Genomic DNA, 19,371 nt, shown 5'->3' on the forward strand with positions numbered 1-19,371 from the left:
TGTCCTATATCAGAGCGATATATAATATATATATTTTTTTTACATGTACTGTATACTGAACAAAAATATAAACGCAAAATGTAAAGTGTTGGTCCCATGGTTCATGAGTTGAAATAAAAGATCCCAGAAATGTTCCATACAAACAAAAAGCTTATTTCTCTCAAATGTTATTCACAAATGTTTAACATCCCTGTTAGTGAGCCTTTCTCCTTTGCCAAGATAATCCATCCACCTGACAGGTGAGGCATATCAAGAAGCTGATTAAACAGAATGATCATAACACAGGTGCACCTTGTGCTGGGGACAATACAAGGTCACTCTAAAATGTGCAGTTTTGTCACACAGCACAATGCCACAGATGTCTCAGGTTTTGAGGGAGTGTGCAATTGGCATGCTAACTGCAGGAATGTCCACCAGAGCTATTGCTAGATAATAGAATGTTCATTTCTCTACCATAAGCTGCCTCCGTTGTTTTAGAGAATTTGGCAGTATGTCCAACCGGCCTCACAACTGCAAACCACGTGTAACCACGCCAGCTCAGGACCTCAACATATCCGGCTTCTTCACCTGTGGGATTGTCTGAGGAGAGGAGGGGGGTGCTGTGGAGTATTTCTGTCTGTAATAAAGCCCTTTTGTGGGGAAAAACTCACTCTCATTGCCTGCGCCCCTGCCCAGTCATGTGAAATCCATAGATTAGGGCCTAATGAATTAATTTCAATTGACTGATTTCCTTTTATGAACTGTAACTCAGTCAAATCTTTGAAATTGTTGCATGTTGCGTTTATATTTTTGTTCAGTACTGTATATTTAACCCCTTATTTCTGGCACTAAACAGTCTCCTTTAATACTTCCATACATTTTTTCAACTGGTACCAATGGACTTTCAGACAAGTCTTGTGAGGCCTGTGGGTGTCTTAGAGCAAAATAACTGGCATGTACGTGAGAGTCTCACCTTTGCACAGATGAGTCATATTAGTATGTAGCCCAACCTGTTTGGACATTGCTGTACAGAAGGAAGTTGGCAGATCGGTTGTACCAACTTCAGACGTGTCTCAATATGCTTGTGGGGGTCGTAGCGCAAAACGGAGAACACCATCGTGTTCGTGAGTCCCATCTTTCATAATAGTTTGTAGGCCAAACCGTTTGAACGCTACAGATGATTTTGTGAGAAGACTGATTTTCGGAATGTCTCATGGTTTGACTAACACCGCTCTAGCTCCGTCACCTTTCACCGCAGATGCGGAAGTGCAACATCGGCGGATGTGGTGAGGTGAGGGGTCGATGTGAACCCTGACCCTTACCGTCTCGTCTCTGATCATGGAGCGGACGAAGGCGCAGGTCTCCATGGTGCAGGAGCGCACCGTCTCCGTACGGCCCTCTCTGAACAACCGTGTCATCGATGCCTCGTACGTTAGACAGAACTTTCCCTTATCCTGCAGAGAACATACAGTATGTAATAATAAACATGCCGTCAGCTGTTACACATCATGGCTTAATTTTTGCCTTGTACTCCTAGGGGCAGTTTCCCTGACAGTTTAAAGTGCAACAATAACTACAAAAACAGTGGAGAACAATAACAACTGTTATCGTTGGTTCTAGCCTCTGGTCTAAGCTGTAAAGTACAATGAATGTCTTTTGAATAACCGCTCAAAAGCTCTGCGTTTTGAATGCATGTTACATTACGAAATAACTGTATAGAACATGGACATTCTACTGCAAAATGAATGAAAATAAAATTATGCTGACGCCATCTAAGCTGCTAATTTTCTCATTGATGAAACATCTGATCTCAATACATTTTTCTGTTCACACAAATACAATCTGTTATGAACACAGTACACCACGTTTTGTAGACTTGACATTTTAAAATGTTTGAAAATGTTTTGTTGTTTAGAAGGAGTGCAAGGCCGAATTTAGTTTGTGCACACGCGCACTTCACAGACGAGGCATTCCCTAATGGAAATATGCAAACACACACCAATAAGATCTCGCTTTGCCCACCTCCTTGCTTGTTCTGCCCCGAAACAGATGAACTATCTTGGGTTAGTTATAAATCTATTTGATAACATCTGTAGTCCAACTGAGGCTGAAGCATGGGGTTGCCAATGTGCATACCCCCATTGGGCTAATCATTAGCTAGGTCCCGAACTCTAAAAATTGTCTTGTTACAAGTTAGCAACATATTGATGACTTTACTATCCCCCAAAAAACACAGTGACTATAATGTAGGCCTACTACCTGTTACAACTGACCCGTGTTACATTTGGCCCCTATGCACTCACGGTGAATAGAGCAGCGCTTACATTTAATAAAACATTCATTTTTAAGAGTTGAGAAATAAATGTAATAGCAATGGAAAGCTGTTGTAGAGGAAAAGTAAATGTGGACAGTTCTAGCATCTTCAAAGTGCATGTTGACAGATTTTTTTGGATTATGTTCAATATTTTTTGGGTGTGGCGGAGTGGCGCTGCTAAATAAATACAAGGGAAACATTGGAGTTTACAGTGCGCAACACGTCACATCGTATCCGGATGATATTTGTCTTTTTTTTTTTACTTGTTCACTTTGACAAGTTAAATCTATATTCTGCTTGTCTGACTATTTGCGTGAAGGTCGAACCCAGAATAATCATAAAATATATTTTGAAGTCTCTTCACCCTGAAGTGTGCGAGCTGCAGGGCAATCTGGATGAACGCATCCGGGCTTGTGCGGCACTTCTTGATCAGACCCTTGCCAAAGTCCTTAAAGGGGTAGATGTGCGAGTCCACATCATCTGCCAGTGCCTGGGCCAACTTCAGAGAGCTCTGGATTGAACTCTGGCACTGAGGATCACAAGATAACATAGAACACAAGTCTGTCAACTGGTGGCCCCCGGCCCAAATCCATCCCCACAAGCCAATTAGATGTGGCCTAAGGCTTAATGTAGTTGCAAGCCCCTGACATAGCCAATAGTAGTGTTAGCAGTTCTGACGAAAGTGAAATAGAACCTCTGCAGGGATGTCCCACTGCAGCCTCTGGGGTCCGGGCAGGTTGGGGTGGGGCTCCCCGTTACAGTGGCCCTCCTCAGTGTAGCCCAGCTCCAGAGGGTCCATGCACAAGACTTGCTGAGAGACAGAGGTGAGAGACAACATAATTGACAATACAATGACAGAGCTCAACTCTTTGGATTGAAAATCTTCCACAATATATTAAAAGGACAGACCACCGAATGCTCAATTCACAAATAAGCTGATTGGTTGTTGTATGGGACATACCTCCCAGAGATGGCCTATGATTGGTGCGTCGGCCCAGGCATGCTCGGCATTCAGGCCCATGGTTCCATTCTTGAAGACGATGAGGTTAAAGGACTTGTCAAACCACCTGGAGAAACACAGCACCATGTAAAATGTATCTTAAAGGGGCATTCTGCAGTTCGAACAATAACAATAGTAGACACCCCGCCAATGATTTACTAGATCGCTGAGTGATGGGACTGGAGAAATGAAACCACTCTCAAACTCATGGACAGCGCTATGGATACAGGGACTGACCATTCATGATATCAATATTATAGTTTTAACCATGTTTTGAGGCTATACATTGTTTGTTTACAAACTAAGGAGTAAAACAAGCGTATATTTGGGGTTTTAATAGGGTATGACAGCCGAACTAAGCTCATGACTCATCTATAAGTTATATTGTTCAATATTCAATGGAGGAGGCTATATAATATTAATTTAAAAGTCTAAAAATGGATGTAGCAACTGCAGTGAGATTATGGTAACTGGCCTACAGAAACAGTAGCTTACCGTAATTTCCGGACTATTAAGCGCACCTGAATATAAGCCGCACCCACTGAATTTAATTTTTTTTTTTTTTTTTTAACATAAATAAGCCGCACATGTCTATAAGCCGCAGGTGCCTACCGGTACATTGAAACAAATGAACTTTACACAGGCTTTAACGAAACACGGCTTGTAACAAAAATAAATAGGCTTTAACGAAACACGGCTTGTAACAAAAATAAATAGGCTTTAACGAAACACGGCATGTAACAAAAATAAATAGGTTTTAACGAAACACGGCTTGTAACAAAAAAGAAAAAATTTGCAGTAAGCTTTAGTTGTCTTTTTGCACTGAGTTAATTCCTCATGCTGCTGTTTCCAACATCTTATCATCGACTCATTAAGACCAAGCTCCCGTGCAGCAGCTCTATTTCCTTTTCCAACAGCCAGATCAATCGCCTTCAACTTGAAAGCTGCATCATATGCATTTCTCCGTGTCTTTGCCATGATGAGGGTGACAAAATGACTACCGTAATCAGAATGATGGGAAGTTTGAGAGCGCTCGATTTAATCTAAACAGTAAACAAAAAAGTTGTTTGACCGTAACCCGTTCGGCAATTTCATTGGTCTAATGAAAGCTTCATGCCGCCAAAAAACTGAGCACGTCACAGAATGTGTTTTTTTGGAAAAACAAAAAACAAAAAAATCCATATATTAGCCGCGTCATTGTTTAAGCCGCGAGGTTCAAAGCCTGGGAAAAAAGTTGCGGCTTATAGTCCGGAATTTACGGTAGTCCCAGATCTGTTTGTGCTGTCTTGCCAACTCCTATGCTAATTGTTTGTCGTGAAAATGACCATAGGAGTTGGCAAGACCGCGCAAACAGATTTTGGACCAGGGTGTACTGAAGAAACAGCACAATGTGACATAACCCACTGGGCACACACTGGTTGAATCAATGTTGTTTCAACGTCATTTCAACTAAATTACTAGATATTGAATTGACGTCTGTGCCCAGTGGGAATTGTTCTAATTCCTCAGTGGATTGATAGCCTGAGCTGCCCTCCTTGGCTGTCATATGTTGGAACTGGCTCAATCACAACCTTTGACTGGTTTCAGCCACTCACCTGTCGTAGCATTTGCCGTGGAGGAGGGACTTGGCGTAGCTGTCTAATGATTTCACCGGGTTGTCGGTCTCGTATTTCTGTTCTGAGTCGTCGAGGGTTACGAAGAAGGCAGCCTTCTCAATGGCATCCAGTGACTGCTTGTTCTTGCCACTTCTGAAGTAGGTTTCACGTGCTTTGGCCCATGGTGTCCTGGTGAGCAGGGTTAGAGGTCAAATAGGAGTAGTGGAGTGGACATTAGAGGTTGAGTCGGAAGTGAACATTCCTGTCCCGTCTTGTCCTGTCAATTTTCTTCCAATACTGTCCTGATACCACAACAGTTCTATAAACCCGGAACTTTCCTGTCCCGTCCTGATAACAATCATGCCCATCCCAAGCTCATTTTTACGAGTAGGAATCAGAAATAACGTCCTCCATTAGCTGCTCGTCTATCTGTCCCCCGCTCTGCGTGAGTAGCCATCATTTATACCATAATATATACAGTATATGGTAGCCAAAGCAACTGCTCCGTTTGGCAGTTGTCTGCAGCACACATACAACTGATAACATCCACCATACGAGATTTTGGCCCTCAACAAGATTAAATGGTCGGATGTCTTTGGCAAACCTATCGGCCAACCTTAACTCTTCCACTCAGATGGCATGGGTTTTATTAAATACGAGAACAATTGGGCTTGACCGATAACGTAGTTAGTAGAGCAGCTATGCCACTTCAAGCCGCTTGTCCCGCTCTCCAGTTGGTGCCATGTACTCGGTTCCTTTGCTGTCAAAGAAAACTCAACCAGTGTTCGCACTATCGCCACCTATCGTTGAAAAACACATATTAAACCTGTTTTCACTTTGTCATTATGGGGTATTGTGTGCAGATTGAAGATTTTTTTTAATACATTTAAGAATAAGACTGTAACATAACTAAATGTGGAAAAAGTCAAGGGATCTTAATACTTTCCGAATGCACATTATACAGTGTAGATAATGTACAGTGCCTTCAGAAAGGATTCACACCCCTTGACCGTTTCCACTTTGTTGTGTTAACTGAGTTCGTCAATGATCTACACAAAATACTCTATTGTGAAAGTGGAAGAAAATTTCGAATGTTTGTAAAAAATAAAAAAATAAAAAAAGATATAATAAATAAAACACCAATATATCTTGATTAAAAAAGTACTCAACCCCCTGAGTCAATACATGTTAGAATCACCTTTGGCAGCGATTACAGTTGTCAGTCTTTCTGGGTAACTCTTTATGAGCTTTGCACATCTGGATTGTACAATATTTGCACATTATTATAAAAAAAAATCTTCAGGCTCAAGATGGTTGTTGATCATTGCGAGACAGCCATTTTCAAGTCTTGCCGTAGAATTTCAAGCCAATTTACAGACCAGTCAGAAGTTTGGATACACTTACTCATTCAATGGTTTTCCTTTATTTGTACTATTTTCTTCATTGTAGAATAATAGTGAAGACCTCAAAACTATGAAATAACACATATGGAACCATGTAGTAACCAAAAATGTGTTTAAACAAATCCAAATATATTTTAGATTTTAGATTCTTCAGTAGCCACCCTTTGCCTTGATGACAGCCTTGCACACTCACTTATGCAGCTCAACTACACAATACATTTTTTTTTTTAAATCAGCGTTCGACAGGATTACCAACACAGAATGACGAGCTTCTATGGCCGACCAATCCAAACTCCTCTCTTGGCATGTCCAGCCCACTCAATATCTCAGCCAATCATGGCTAGTGGGAAGGTTGCTACTTTTTCGGTGGCTTAACCAAGAAGGCTCGTAATTTAACAATTGTATTCGTATTTACAGATGGCATAGAAGTTTGTTATTAAGGCACATGAAAGTTCACATGTTCAAAAAGGCAATTCTGCCAAAAAACGCATTTTGATAAAAAAACATTTTTTTATGTTCAAATGGCTCTCCTGTGAAGTCATGACTTGCGACACACGCCTAGTTTCCTGAATCGTATCACATATGTTTTATTTAATAGTTTTGATGTCTTCACTATTATTCTACAATGTGGAAAATAGTAAAAATAAAGAAAAACCCTGGAATGAGTAGGTGTGTCCAAACTTTTGACTGGTACTCTATATGGGTCAAGCTACATTTTCAGATATGATATGTTTCAAATTTTGTCAGAAAGTTGTTTTCATTGCAAGTTAAAGCATACTGTTCGCTAGCTAGCGAACGTTAGCTTGCTGTCTCGCTAGCTAATGTTATGTGAATGATCTGTGTAGTAATATTAATTGTCTCAGAAAGTAATTTTAATTGCTAGTTATAGCCTAATGTTAGCTAGCTAGCAAACATTGAACCTAATTGGTTAGCTTTAGCTACATGCATAATCATACTACAACATTTAATGTATGGTGGCTAGCTACAACAACCCATTTGTACTGCAGCTATGGGTTGAAATGATGGTTCATGTCTAAAAATTCTCCACTTCGCCAGATGATTACATGACCCATCAAGTTAGCCAGGTGTGTCTGGGGGTGATTATGGCCATCTATTTTATCTATTTATTTATGTGTGCATGCCTAGACAATAGTGACCCATCCACTTAGCTACAGTAGATTTGGCTGGGGGGTGGTTACAGCATTTCTTTCACATGACCCATCAATTTAGACAAGTGTGTCTGGGTAAGCATCATCTAATAATTATAAAATATTTATACAATATTTTTTATCTGGACAAATTCTATTTTTGATATTGCTACTAGGGAAATAACAATTTCACTCTACCGTTTACACCTTCTGTATCCTGTGCATGTAACAAATAAACTTAGATTTTATTTGATATAGCATGTGTTTAACAGAGACGGTAATGTGAAGAACAACATGACCTGCATCAAAGTCAGATTAGGATGTAGGCCAAGGACTAAATAAAGTATATTTTTACACCTACATTTTTCTACTACTTTCACCACTTTTAGTCTTGAAATCTTTGGTTGTTTACTACACTACCTTACTCACACATGGCCTCACATGTGAATCCTTAAAGAGATGGGTGGGGCTATGGCTTAAGAGGGTGTGAACAATGCTGAATGGGCATAGACTAGTGGTTCCCAAACTTTTTATAGTCCCGTACCTCTTCAAACATTCAACCTCCAGCTGCGTACCCCCTTTAGCACCAGGGTCAGCGCACTCTCAAATGTTGTTTTTTGCAGTCATTGTAAGCCTGCCACACACACAATTTACAAAACATATATTAAACATAAGAATGAGTGTGAGTTTTTGTCACAACCCGGCTCGTGGGATGTGACAAAAAGCTCTTATGAGACCAGGGCACAAATAATAATAATCAATAATTTAGCTTAAATATAAAACCTTATTTGTTCATCGAAAATTGCGAATAACTCACCACAGGTTGAGGAGAAGGTTGTGCATAACTCTGCAATGTTGGGTTGTACTGGAGAAAGTCTCAGTCTTAAATCATTTTCCCCACACAGTCTGTGCCTGTATTTAGCTTTCATGCTAGTGAGGGCTGAGAATCCACTCTCACATAGGTACGTGGTTGCAAAGAGCATCAGTGTCTTAACAGCGCAATTTGCCAAGGCAAGATACTCTGAGCGCAGCCCAATCCAGAAATCTGGAAGTGGCTTCTGATTAAATCCAATTTTCACAGAACCGCTTGTTGCAATTTCGATGAGGCTCTCTTGTTCAGATATCGGTAAGTGGACTGGAGGCAGGGTATGAAAGGGATAATAATCCAGTTGTTTGTGTCATCCGTTTCGGGAAAGTACCTGCGTAATTGCGCACCCAACTCACTCAGGTGCTTCGCTATATCACATTTGACATTGTCTGTAAGCTTGAGTTCATTTGCAGACAAAAAATCATACACTGATGGAAAGACCTGTGTGTTGTCCTTGTTAATGCAGACAGAGAAGAGCTCCAACTTCTTAGTCATAGCCTCAATTTAGTCCCGCACATTGAATATAGTTGTGGAGAGTCCCTGTAATCCTAGATTCAGATCATTCAGGTGAGAAAAAACATCACCCAGACAGGCCAGTCGTGTGAGAAACGTGTCATTATGCAAGAGGTCAGACAAGTGAAAATAATGGTCAGTAAAGAAAACTTTAAGCTCGTCTATCAATAAAAAAAAACGTGTCAATACTTTACCCCTTGATAACCAGCGCACTTCTGTATGTTGTAAAAGCATAGTGCAGAAAATACACGAGAGTTCAGGGTGCCTTGCTTTAACAAAGTTAACCATTTTCACTGTATTGTCCAAAATGCCTTTCAAGCTGTCAGGCATTCCCTTGGTAGCAAGAGCCTCTCGGTGAATGCTGCAGTGTACCCAAGTGGCGTTGGGAGCAACTGCTTGCACGCGCATTACCACTCTACTATGTCTCCCTGTCATGGCTTTTGCGCCATCAGTATAGATACCAACACATCTTGACCACCAAAGTCCATTTGATGTCACAAAGCTGTCCAGTACTTTAAAAATATCCTGTTGTCCTGGTTTCCAGTGGTTTGCAGAAAAGGATGCCTGTAAGTGGTGTTACATAGATGCTGTGTTCACGATGCATGATTAATACATAATTCATGGTTTATTTGATGTAGTATATAAATAAATGATTTATTGGTGTATAGATAAGAATTTAAATGTGATGTAACAGGTAAATTAACGTTAGGCCATTGTTTGTGTTTTTATGTTCCATCCCAGAACTAACGTTCTCTGTTGTGTTACTGCTACGGAATTTGTTAATTGACTGTGTGCAATCTAACTTAAGCAGATCTTAGTCATAATTGTTGATGCAGAGGCTAAGAAAGACAGTAAAGGGACTTTCAAGGGACTTTAAGGATTCAAGAACCTCTTTTCAGGACAAGCAGCCAACGAGTTCTCACGGCGTGACATGGATGTTTCGGAGAAAAAGATGTGCAAGGCAATAAACGCCCGTTTCAAGGAACCAACCTGTGTCTGTTGTCGTGAAGAGAGCTACAATGCCTTTCTTAATTGACCCCCCATAAATGTAACAGACATATACCAGGAGCTGCCACATCTGTTGACTCATCCAGCTGTAATGCATAGAATTCACTGGCTTGTATGCAAAGCAGTAATTGTTTCAAAACATCTCCTGCCATGTCACTGATGCGTCATGAAACAGTGGTGTTTGATGAAGTCATTGTCTGTATAGTTTTTTGGGCCTTTTCCCTCAGCATTGTCCCAGCCATATCCGCGCACCAGGAAGAATTAAGTCCTCCACAATAGTCCTGGCCACTCGGTAGCTCACCATATAAGACATGTCTTACTACTTGAAAGTTGTCTTAATTTTCAATTGGCATGTTTTGTTTCTAAATGTCCGCGCAAGAGAGGTTTCATCGAGTTGTGAGATAGTACTTTTTCACATATAACACACTGTGGCTGAGGAAAGGCACTACTCCCAATATAAGTGAACCCCAAATCAATGTAGTTCTCATCATATTTGCGCCTCTTCGATGGTCCAACAACGTCCCTGTCTGTTGTTTGGTGCTTTCCCGGGTAAGGAGACAGTAGCTCTTCGGCTCCATCAGATTCACAACTGTCAGTGTCTATGCTAGCTGGGCTAACAACAAATGTAGAATTACTGATGCTAGCATTGGATGTGCTCGTGGAAGCAGAACAACTTGTGTCGTCAATAGGTGCAGGTGTAGTACTGCTGGTAGTAGCAGTACTACCAGTAGGGCTGGTATGTGTCTCTATGGACGCAGGCCTTACTTTTTTTTTACCATTTATCAATTTTCAAGCAAACGGAATAAGCAGCAACCACGTTTGGCTACATATGGACCATTAGTGGAATTCCCACGAGAGAGTAGAGGTTAATTCGATTGGATGTTATTTATTTGACTAGGCTACCTGTATTTGATATTGTGTTGTTATTTCGCTGAACACTAGAGAGTCTCATTTTATTTTTGGCAGTGAAATGAGGTTACTCAAGCTCCCTCACGACGCCAGGACAGCGGAGTCAATCACCACCTTCCGGAGACACCTGAAACCCCACCTCTTTAAGGAATACCTAGGATAGGATAAAGTAATCCTTCTAACCCCCCCCCTTAAAAGATTTAGATGCACTATTGTAAAGTGGTTGTTCCACTGGATATCATAAGGTGAATGCACCATTTTGTAAGTCGCTCTGGATAAGAGCGTCTGCTAAATGACTTAAATGTAAATGTACTCAGATGAGAAAAAAACCTCACCCAAATGTATGGCACCATTGGAAAATATAAATGGACTGTTTGAAAACGTGATAAAAAATAAAACAAAGAAAAAAATGTATATGAATTTAAAAAAATGTGAATCACATTTGTATTTGGCGTACCCCCGATGGTATTTGGCGTACCCCAGTTTGGGAATACAAAACATTCAGTCTGTACTTTTGTCCAATGTAAAAAACACCATGTTGCTACATTAGACCGAATTGAGGTGGTGGGTCACATATTAGCCCTACACAGTTACATTTTTTATGAAATGTTCCACACATTACACATTACGTCATTGTGCATTACTGACAAGGGTCATGTTAATTTGGCACCCAACGGAAGACAATGGACTGAAAATGGGAGGGACTACTTAAACATGTCAAAACATTTTAAAAAAGTAAAACGTTTTAATTGTAACTTTTCCTTTGCATGCCGTAAAATAGAATCTTAATACATCTGAGTCGGTCTGAGAGCCCCAGATCCTGACAGCAATTTCTACTGGTACAATTAGTGGTCCCTTGTCATGCACACAAACGTAGCGTGATAGCAGGTCGGGTCAGTTCAATATTCACCAGGGGAATTAGGTACAAAAGCATCCGGCTCGTGGTCAAACTGCTCCGAACTTGAATTCACATATAAGCAACAGTACTTAATAGTCCCATGTCAGGGCACCATAAATGTACCTTAACATAGGAGCTACATTGGGGTATCAGGAAAACAGTAGGTTTTTTAACTGCTACACTGGCATAAGTTACATGTCTAGTGTAGCAAGTCAGTGAGTATGACCCAGGTGCCGTAATGACATCACTTCCTGTCAGAAGCCCCACCCACCTCTCCCCTGCGGTGAGCGCAGCCAGGTACTCCTCCCCTTCCTGGGGCTCGCTCTTATCAGCCAGGATCCTCTCCATCTGCTGCTCGATCTCCCGCGGCAACAGCAGGCGCCCATCATAGAACACCCACACCTTGAAGAAGCGCCCCTTGTTGAAAACGGCGATGTGCTTGCTCTCGTCCACATGCTGAATAGTGTCTGGACATACTCAAAGGAGGGAGGGAAAGAGGGACGAGAGGAAAGAGGGAGAGTTGTGGGAGAGGGTGCAAGGATAGGCAGAACAGCTAATTTATGAGTTTCCGAAACATAATTCCCTTCCCAGCGGGCAAAGCTGGTTGAAATGACGTCATTACAACAAGTTTACAACAAAGTAACTGGTTGTTATTTGGTTGTAATAACGTAATGAATTTTGGGGTCCTTGTATGTATAATTTTTGGGTTCCTTGTACGTAATCAATGTACTGTAAATGCTGGTCCTAGTCAGAGATAATTTAATGATAATTAGGATGGCTATGCTGGCATAGCTCTGTGATCTCAGAGGGAAGGGGGGAGGAGGGTAAAGAAGAGACAGGCATTTCACAGAACTTTATCTGCTTAAGACTTAAAGTTATAATAATCCAATAAAGATGTATAGGGAGTTTGTAGGTGGTGAATTTTGTGGAATTGGACAATATTGATAAGCCAATTTAAGTATGCGTCAAAATATCCACAACAAAAGCAAAACAATGTTGGTGGTAGTCCCATTCTGTGAAATACCAAAACACCATAAGTATCATACAGGAGGGTCGATAAGCATAGTCATCTACGTTGTGAGAGACAGTTTTTCTTATTCAAGTGAACATCTATCCCCTTTTCAAAGGATATTGATTTTGAATAAGAAAAAGTCAAGGGGACTGGTTTATTTGATCCACAAACTAAAGCAGTGTGACTAGGGAGTGTGGGGATGGAATGGGGGCAATGGTTTTGGGTGCGAGTCCAAGCGATTGTTTGTGGAGTAACACATAAATAATAAATCGTATCTTTTTGAAGAAAGGTGTGAAGACATGGAGGTGTTCAGTGATTTCAAACAAGCGTTTGCCCAGTTAGGGGACGGGAGGAAGGGGAAAGGGGTCTACGGGATGCTAGGAACACTTATCCATGGAGCTTTGTTCCCGAAAACAACAACCTCGCACCCAGGTAACATCTAGGCTATCTGCTTAGTTTAATTGCACCTTGAGTAATTTTATCTTTACTTGGGTGTTTATGGATTGGATGTAAGCTGAGTGCTAGGCTTTCTGTATTATACAACATTATCTCATTGCTTAGCCAAACAACTACAAAAAAACTACTAAACACTACTAAAATACTACTGTACTAATATACTACAAAATGTTACTAAAACACTACTTAAATACTGTTTTGGAAGACAATGGAAAAGGAGATGGAGACCGTAACAGACTTGCACCCATGGCAAATGTACCTCTGTTTTAAAAGATATCCATATTGACATTGTTTTCAATTATGGTGATCAATGACTGACCACAAATAATATTTTGTGACATTTCTTCTTTTATCATATTTTTGTCAAATTTTGGGAATTTCATTTCTTCAGGAGTTTCCTCTGTTCATCTCTACAGAGCCGCACACAAACATTCACTGTGTTATACATTACATTATATTACACTATATTTACTAATTAAATATTATACAGAATTGCAACATCTAGACTATGAGCATGCAGATTTCTTCTAAAGCATGATTGGTTTGTTAATTAAGCACTCCAAACGAGTTAGAGGGATATCTTCATCAGTCCATCAACTAAAACAACTCAGAAAGTTAGTTCATGCAACATACATTGATAGATTACTTATGCCGGATATTAGGTTTGTTTCTTAAGGTGGGTCATATATCATTTATAAATGTATCTCCCATTAAAAACTGGGTTTGAAATGTTCTTTTACAATCTTCATATCTGAATTAATTTACTGTGATTTCCTCTGGAAAAGAGTGTCTGCTATTTGACTACAATTGAAAGTGAATCATTACTGAGATTCATGGGGTGACAGAAGTTTGTCGTGTTCATTAGGCACCAAATGGAGGAAAAGGAATTGAAACAGGGAGCGACTACCTGGACTCATTTTCATTTTCTGTTGCAAAACATTTTTTTAAAGTTTTCCTTTGAGGGCATGATCCAAACAGAGACTAGGCCAGTGAGTGTGTTTTTTCCTTATTGGACTCTGAACATTTAGGGGGAAACCCAGTTTAGCTCATTTCCTTAAAGCTGTCCAATGTGACCTTAGCCTTTGATTATTTGTTCATCTCCAAGATGGCAAAGACTTAAAGAGATAGTTCACCCAAAATTACAATTGACATGAAACACAAAAATTGCTAATACAGGGCTCCAGACATTTTCCCCAGGTACCACAAATGTTTTCTGCCCATGATTTGGTGGCACTCACCAATAGAAAAGATTTGAGTCATCATCTTCTTCCATGATTGCAGAAAATACAGGATAATAGTGATGATAAAGATATTGTAGCAATGATCACATATTATTCTATAATATATATAATATAATATGCTCTATTATGCTGCCATAAATCTAAAGCCTTTACTAAAAGTATATTTGTATGTAAATGTTAACTTATTTTTGGTTTTCATTAAAGTAATTCACAACGCTTTATTAAGAAGTGTAACTGACTACTGAGATGGTGTTCAATAATAAACTTGTTACATCTAACATGTCCAAGCAGGAATGCATGATTGAAAATATTTTGATATGCAACCTAATCCAGTGATTGGCATGAATTTTGGGTTGCCAATGAGACCATTCTTGTTATATTTTGCTGACATAATCGGACTTCAGAATTTATCAATTTTTTTTGTTCAATAGAGAGGAATTTGCCTTCATCTTTATGTGCACTTATATAGGCTAGGGGTGTGAATGTTAAAGGAAATTGAATCCTTAACATTAACAAAAAATCCCTAACCAAAAAATCCCTAACTGTTTTATTTCCTCTTCAAAATTAAAATCACAGTGCAGTTATCACAAAACTAGCATTAACAGGTCCCATCATAAAGGGATTTTTTTTTTTAAAGAAATAGGCCTACCTGATGCAACAATGCTGTAATGTTAGTAAGAGGGGATATGAATCTTTCAAATGATTTCCCATAGATATAAAGCGCTCCGCACTTCATCGTAGTTAACATATACCAGCATATGGTGTGTATTCTTTTGCCCTGTGTTTGATTTGTGAGCTTAAACTTGATGGGCAGGCTTTTGTTAATCATGAAACAAAGTAGGCCCCTAGACTAATGAATACACAATTTGCCTTCATCCCCCCCAGTTTTTTGTTGTTGCAGATTTCATTCTAGAACGTGCCTAGGTTTAGGGGGGGCCTATTCTTAATGGCACACTATAACAGTTATCAAAAAGCATAAAATAGACAAGACGCATTTATTACTCCAAAACTGCAGCTTGTGGTTGGAACACATATTTCCCTAATTTAATCAACCATTTTGATTAAGCTGTCCTGAATTTCTAAGGGATGTAGCTTGTCTACAGTTTTGTTTGTGTATTCTATCACTTAGACTTTTTTATAGGCAATCATTTCAGCGCGAGGGTGTGTAGGGAGCGGTCGGAACGAAATTGAGTGAGAGATTTATAACAGAGAACGACATTGAGTGAGAGACGTGTAACGGAGGGAAAAGAGAATGTAGGGAGAAGAACTGATCACTTGGCTAGATACATTTTTTGTTACGAGTCGCTAATGCACTTAACAAATGGAAGCAACACCAGAGTCAACAGGAATTAACGGTTGTCTTCCGGACCAAATGTCACCTACCCGAAGCAGATTCCAGATGCCGCCTACTTTATGACTGCGGTAGCCCCCCAGCGGTCATACCACACAATAGGATTTGACGTGAAATTTGTATTTTCTTTTCTTATAATTTTAAAGGAAAACCAATGAAAAAATTGCTGTTTAAACATTAAGAAAATTGTTCTATTTGTGACATCCCTAATATAGGCCTAATTCAATTGCTGCCAATTCACCTGCTGAGAAAGTGGAAACTCAAAACACATTAGCTAGATCGCTAACTCTAAATATAAGACCTACTGCAAGTAACCATGTATTAATCTAACAGTAAATGTAATGTCGAAAAACATTTTCGCAATTAGGCCTAGTGCACTTGCAATGGTGATGCGCAATTTAGCGCACTCTGTATTTTAAAGCCATATCAGATATCTTGATTGTAAAACAGTGTGCTTTGAGCTCAATAATGATTATTGAGATGTTTTGATTGAGGTAACCAGGTTGAATGTCCAGCTCGCACCAGTGCAACTAAATGGATGCAGTCTGGAGCCCTGTAATATAGGGGATAGCATTAGCATTTGGAGACAACACCCAGATAAACAAAACCAAATGATCGATTGCTGTCTTACACGGCTTAAAGGATAAAGAAACCCATGTGTAATTAGTACGATCCCTTTAAGACTGAGGGTGCCAGACAAGGCTGTCCACTCACAGCTCTCCAATTTAATTTAATTCCAAGTTTGTAAAGTACAAGTACTAAACAATAACTAATCTATCAATCTACTTTCATTCACTTTCTCATAAGATAATTTGAAGTCAACATATGTAGCCTACAGTTTAAATAAAATTGGTGGGTGCTTATATTTGTCCTGTTACACATTTGTACAAGAGTGTAATGGAAATGTGTTTCTTGCACATCCCAACCTCTTACATATCCCAGACACCCGTGGAGAGTGGGGTCAAGGCCAGGGTCACCATTTTCCAGCTCTCTTGGTGCAATTGAGGTTAATTGCCTGCATTTATTTAGATTATTTAAATAACCTACATCATGTTATTTCAAGTTATCCATTTGGAGCTCAATATCACGATGTAAAATAACTAGGCAATTGAAGGCATCTAGGGTTTCATGTTAACTTTGATTGTGTTCAATGAAAATTATACTGTAGACCTTTCAAACGTTTTATGCAACATTACCGGCAAGTGCCTACTCTACCAAAGCGATTTAAAGTTGTTGAACAGGAGTGACGAGTGTGTTGATATAATGGTAATATTATAAAAATCACGCTTTTAACAACCTTCATAATTGGTAAAAAAAAAATGTTATGCATGCCAACATATTAGGCAAAATGATCGTGTCGGGTGAAAATGATATCAAATGTTTTGCCATTGCAACATTATACAATATGCACAGTCATATTCACTGTGGTTGTTGGAAGCATGCAATAGAGTTCACAGCTGGCTATGCCTCATCGCGATTGGTTATTCCCTATCATTATTTGCCCCTGAAAAATATGAACAAAGGCTCCAAAAACACCCAAATACGTCCTTTTAGAAACGCCATGTCTAGTGATGCAGTATGGTGATGCAAGTCTTTAGCTGTTCTATAACGGTCGGATAGCGCTAAACCCAATGCCGCTCATAGAAGAATAAAGGTAGGGCACATGAAATTGTGTCATTCTGAACTTCATCCGCAACGTTATATTCAATTTTGGTGCGACTCGAGCGATACCTCTCCATCCATTCTACAGGAAACAACCAAAATAAAGGAAGCACTTGAGTAAATAAAGGATACTAAGTATATTGTAAGCATGGGGTTCCACACAGGAAGTTCCAGACACTTATAGAATCTATACCAAGGTGCATTAAAGCAGTTCTGGCGGCTCGTGGTGGCCCAACACCCAATTACACAGTAGCGATGCATGGGTAAAAATCACCAGGGAAGCCAAGCCAGCAAAAAAAAGCCATATTACAACATATGTGTTGTGATGATTGCGTTGTTTCCTCTATAACCTCTTAGTTCATATGCATTGACACTGATATATAAACCTAAAACCGAGACAATAAGAAGACACAGTGACAGAATAAATTCAACCACGCCTTTGTTTCATCACAAAACCGGAGAACAACATCTGTCTGGTGAAGTCCACAAAATATATTGCATGTAACAAACAATAACATGACCTAATGTTTCCGACATTATCAAACTACCAAACAACTATTGATTTAGAACCACAGAGTTATTGTAAATTCGCAAAGAAAACAGGCGCTGCCTCCACTATTCCAACAGCGTTTCAACTTAAACATTTCAACATAATTTAAATCACCTATGCATAGTCTAATACAGTGACAAATAAAATATACCAAAAACTATTTAGTCCAATCAACATAAGCTAAATATGATGTGGATGTCCGTGGTACTGATTGTGTGTGTGTGTGTGTGTGTGTGTGTGTGTGTGTGTGTGTGTGTGTGTGTGTGTGTGTGTGTGTGTGTGTGTGTGTGTGTGCGTGCGTGTGTGTGTGTGCTCGAGCAAGCAAGTAAAAAAGAGACACGCCAATGTCACCCTCGTTCATATTGCCTAAACGGTCTATGACTTTGTCATACTGTACACGCTTTTACTGTTTGTTGGGTCCCACTTTAAATGACGTGCATTTTATAAATTATGAAGCCTTCATAAAGACTACATAAGTGTTACATATCATCTATAACCATATGGCATGCTTTATAAAGGGTTCAGAAATGAGGCATAACTGTGTGACATAACCACCAATGTCAAATGTGACATAAACCTGTGCTTTATAAAGTGTGGCATAAGCACCGCTTATGCGGCCTTTATTTGACATTGGGACATTGGGACATTTTTAAACCCAAATGCCACTTAAATATGAATACATATGGATCATTGTTAATGTTTCAACAATTATTTTTAATATATCATGAATGGTTATTGACACTTTTCTACTATTACCTGGAGTATTTTTATTTTGAACATTTCCAAAATTCCGTGACCCAGAATTACTTTTTTAGGGTTGTTGGCAAGACGCTGATCATGTAATGAGTTCGCAAATCAAACGCCCACTTGTGCTACCACTGGACAGCAAAAAACAAGTAAGTTATCCTTTTTTATTGTAATTTAAATGAGTTTGTAGTAGTCAAATGTTGAGTTAGATGACATATTGTAGCTACCTCAATCGTTATTTCAAATAATTTCAGTGACTTCACAGCAATTGCTTGCTAGCCAAAATTTGGCTCAGCTAAATACAAATTTGCCTAGATACAGCCACTTGTCAAAGTCACATCATGAGATTTGTAAATGAAAGAGGAATATAATAATACAAATTGAATGGAGTTTCCATCTTCCCATTTAGAGTTTCTGGCACAGCACAGACATGCCCTCATCCAGATGGTGTGACAAAGGCATTTCCTAACATACCTACTAACTTTCTTTGTTGTTACTTTTAAGGTTGGAACCAACATGCATTACCTCCAGCAGGAAGAGAGGCAAGAACCATTCGTCCACCAGCTCAGGGTCAAGCTACACTATTCACAGCCCTGTGTAATGTTCAATGTAATTGCATTGCTGGACTTTTTGAAAATTCATGTATTTGTATTGTTTAAAACATTTACAAATAAAAGGAAATGCATGGTTTAAACATTTGATTTTGCTGTAAGTGGC

The 19,371-nt window shown here is 39.5% G+C and overlaps 1 protein-coding gene across 2 annotated transcripts in view; it reads right to left on the reverse strand.

The window, feature by feature from the left end:
• cpt1ab (carnitine palmitoyltransferase 1Ab (liver)) overlaps window positions 1-19,371 on the reverse strand; it is an 82,799-nt gene that overhangs the window by 3,600 nt on the left and 59,828 nt on the right. For both annotated transcript variants that reach the window (XM_014123865.2, XM_014123864.2), the window contains exons 10-15: window positions 11,907-12,102; window positions 4,889-5,077; window positions 3,255-3,360; window positions 2,988-3,104; window positions 2,658-2,822; window positions 1,302-1,433 (exon numbers count right to left, since the gene is read on the reverse strand). In XM_014123865.2, the coding sequence (XP_013979340.1) occupies window positions 1,302-1,433; window positions 2,658-2,822; window positions 2,988-3,104; window positions 3,255-3,360; window positions 4,889-5,077; window positions 11,907-12,102 (905 nt within the window). The remainder of the gene's footprint in view (window positions 1-1,301; window positions 1,434-2,657; window positions 2,823-2,987; window positions 3,105-3,254; window positions 3,361-4,888; window positions 5,078-11,906; window positions 12,103-19,371) is intronic.

The sequence above is a fragment of the Salmo salar genome, chromosome ssa10 (genome assembly GCF_905237065.1).
Source record: "Salmo salar chromosome ssa10, Ssal_v3.1, whole genome shotgun sequence".
Lineage (NCBI taxonomy): Eukaryota > Metazoa > Chordata > Actinopteri > Salmoniformes > Salmonidae > Salmo > Salmo salar.